Source organism: Eulemur rufifrons, chromosome 20 (assembly GCF_041146395.1).
Source record: "Eulemur rufifrons isolate Redbay chromosome 20, OSU_ERuf_1, whole genome shotgun sequence".
Classification (NCBI taxonomy): Eukaryota; Metazoa; Chordata; class Mammalia; order Primates; family Lemuridae; genus Eulemur; species Eulemur rufifrons.
This window is the reverse complement of record NC_091002.1, coordinates 26,696,506-26,699,353: the sequence shown is the minus strand read 5'-3', so window position 1 is coordinate 26,699,353 and position 2,848 is coordinate 26,696,506. Positions and strand designations below refer to the sequence as shown.

The 2,848-nt window shown below is 52.9% G+C and overlaps 1 protein-coding gene across 1 annotated transcript; it reads left to right on the top strand.

The window, feature by feature from the left end:
* Positions 1–1,878: 1,878 nt before the first annotated feature.
* Positions 1,879–2,613, top strand: TMEM74B (transmembrane protein 74B). Its single transcript, XM_069495432.1, has one exon. It carries the CDS (start codon positions 1,915–1,917, stop codon positions 2,611–2,613), a length of 699 nt encoding a protein of 232 aa, XP_069351533.1. The 5' UTR covers positions 1,879–1,914.
* Positions 2,614–2,848: the final 235 nt, after the last annotated feature.

Here is a 2,848-nt window from a genome sequence, read left to right as displayed (position 1 = left end):
ACTCCTGAGTGAGGTGCCGAGTCCAGGGCCCAACAGGTAGTAGGTGCTTAGTGAACATTTACTAAATTGGGACTTGGAAGGAGGGACGTAGTGACAGAAATGGGTTGTAAGTGGACACGGGCTTTGTACTCAGATGAAAGGCCCTATGTGTGCTAAGAGGAAGTGTCTGATGCAAGTTCATGTTAGAAGGAAGGTCAGAAAGATTGAAAAATGTGCCTTCCTGCACTGAGACTCTTTGAGTTTCAGTCATTCGTTCAATTCATTCATTCTCACTTCATTCATTTGCTCGTATTCTCTCTCTCTCTCTCTCTCTCACACACACACACACAACCACACACACACACAACCACAGAGCACCAGAGAATAAACTCAGGCATGACAATGCACAGAATCGTGTGTGTGTGTGTGTGTGTGTGTGTGTGTGTAGAATGTGTGAACCACTCTGCACCTGGTGGGAGGGGGGGTCTCTGTACTGTGTGGGAATTGTGTGCCTTGGGCCCTGGGTGTGTGTACCGTCAGGACATCAGTGTGTACGTGGAATGGTATAGTTCTGCTGTGGGATCAGGAATTATACAGGCCAGGTGGGCAAGGGGGTTGAGGTGGAACCTGGCAGGGAGAGAGTAGATCTGCCTAAGGGAGGACCCAGTTACCAACTCCAGCTGAGTGTTGTGAGGGAATGGGGTGGCCAGATTCTTCCATTGTGTAAGAGAAACCAGAAATTCAAAGTTTAAAATGTAAAATTTTTTCCTCTTTATGTATTGGCAACTAATTCACCAAAAACAAATGAACAGACCAAAGCAAAACTTCTATGAGCCAAATATGGCCCACGGGCTGTAAGATGGTATGCTTTAGTGGGAATGCCCATGTGCTGTCTGTCTGTGCAGGTGTGTGTTCAGATACTTGGGTGGGGCATCTCCTCTTTGCAGCACAGAGCATGCCCCTTGCTCACCTTCCCCTCCTGTGTCCTCCTCCTGCTTCTGTTGACATAAAGGCATTTGACTTTGACCTTAGTCATGGCTCTCAAGTCTGCTCCTTCCTCTTTGCCCTCTCAGCCCTGTCATCCACGACCTGCTGGCTCCTGTCCTCCACTCTGTTCCCTCCCATCCCGGCAGTTCTCCTGTCTTCTGAAACCCAGGCAGATCCCAGCACTCCCTGCTCCAATACCTCAGCTCCTTGTCACTCTTTGGCTCCTTGGCGTGGCTCAGAGTGCTTTGTGAGCTGGCCTCGGCTGACCTCTGAGGCACCCCATTCTACTTCCCGCAATGTCCTCATCCCATCTCACTGCTAGAGAATTTCCAACTCATCCTCTGAGGTCTGGCTCACATGCCACCAACTCCCAGAAGCTCCCTGGACCTTCTCCTCTTTGTTCCTACAACACCTTCATCATTTCTACCACCCATGCACTATTTTATGACATCCTCACAACAACCTTATAAGGGAGGCATTTTCTTTATTCCCACTTTACAGGTGAGAAGACTGAGTCTGGAGAGGTTACATGACTTGCCCAAGCTCAAGTGGCAAAGCTGGGATTTGAACCTGTTATCCACTCTATCTAAATCCCCTGCATCATAATAGTAGCTCATTGCTAATACTTACTGAGCGCTTGCTGTTCTGAGTACTTTACATGGGTTATCCAAATCCTTGCACCAGCCCTGTGAAGTCGGGAATTGGAGTATTATTGTCATTTTATAGATGGGAAAACTGAAGCCCAGAGAGGGTAAGTGAATTGCCCAAAGCCATTGACAACCTCCCCCAGGTGGGAACTGTGCCTGACTCACCTTCACATGCTTGGGGACTAGTGTGATGTCCTGCCACCAGGAGGTACTTGGTAGAGGTTTGTTAAATGCAACTGACTTTCTGTTTTCTCTTCTAGCTGCCAAGGGGCCAAGGGATGAGCTGGGGCCCTCCTTCCCAATGGCATCTCCCCCTGGTCTGGAACTGAAGACACTAAGCAATGGTCCCCAGGCCCCAAGGAGACCATCTCCCCTGGGCCCAGCGGCCCCACCCAGAGAGGGTGTGGAGAATGCCTGCTTCTCCTCAGAGGAGCACGAGACCCATTTCCAGAACCCTGGGAACACCAGACTGGGCAGCTCCCCCAGTCCCCCAGGGGGTGTCCCCCCACTGCCTCGATCCCAGCGAGATGATCTGTCCCTACATTCAGAGGAGGGGCCGGGCCTGGAGCCCGTGAGCCGCCCGGTGGATTATGGCTTCGTTTCTGCCTTGGTTTTCCTGGTGAGTGGGATCCTCCTGGTGGTGACAGCGTACGCCATCCCCCGAGAGGCCCGCGTCAACCCGGACACAGTGACAGCACGGGAGATGGAACGACTAGAGATGTACTATGCCCGTCTGGGCTCCCACCTGGACAAGTGCATCATCGCGGGCCTGGGGCTGCTCACGGTGGGCGGCATGCTCCTGTCGGTGCTGCTCATGGTCTCCCTGTGCAAGGGCGAGCTCTACCGCCGGCGGACCTTCATCCCGGGCAGGGGCTCCAGGAAGACCTACGGCTCCATTAACCTGCGCATGAGACAGCTCAATGGGGATGGGGGCCAGGCCCTGGTGGAGAACGAAGTTGTACAGGTCTCAGAGACTAGCCACACTCTCCAGGTCTCTTAAATGAGACCCCACCTTATCTGGCTGCTTTAGCTGCAGGGCCACAAGGCCCCTAAAGGCCGCAGGTTTCAAACTGAGCTCCCCACAGGGCCCCGTGGAAGGAGTACTAGGTGCTGGAGGGAGAGCCCAGGGCCCGGCCCAGGCCCTACGTGGGCGAGCAGCCCACTGATCTGTTTTGTAGCTGAGGTTTTGCATAAGGTTTTGTTCGGAAGATGGCTTCTGCTGCTAAAAATACAAA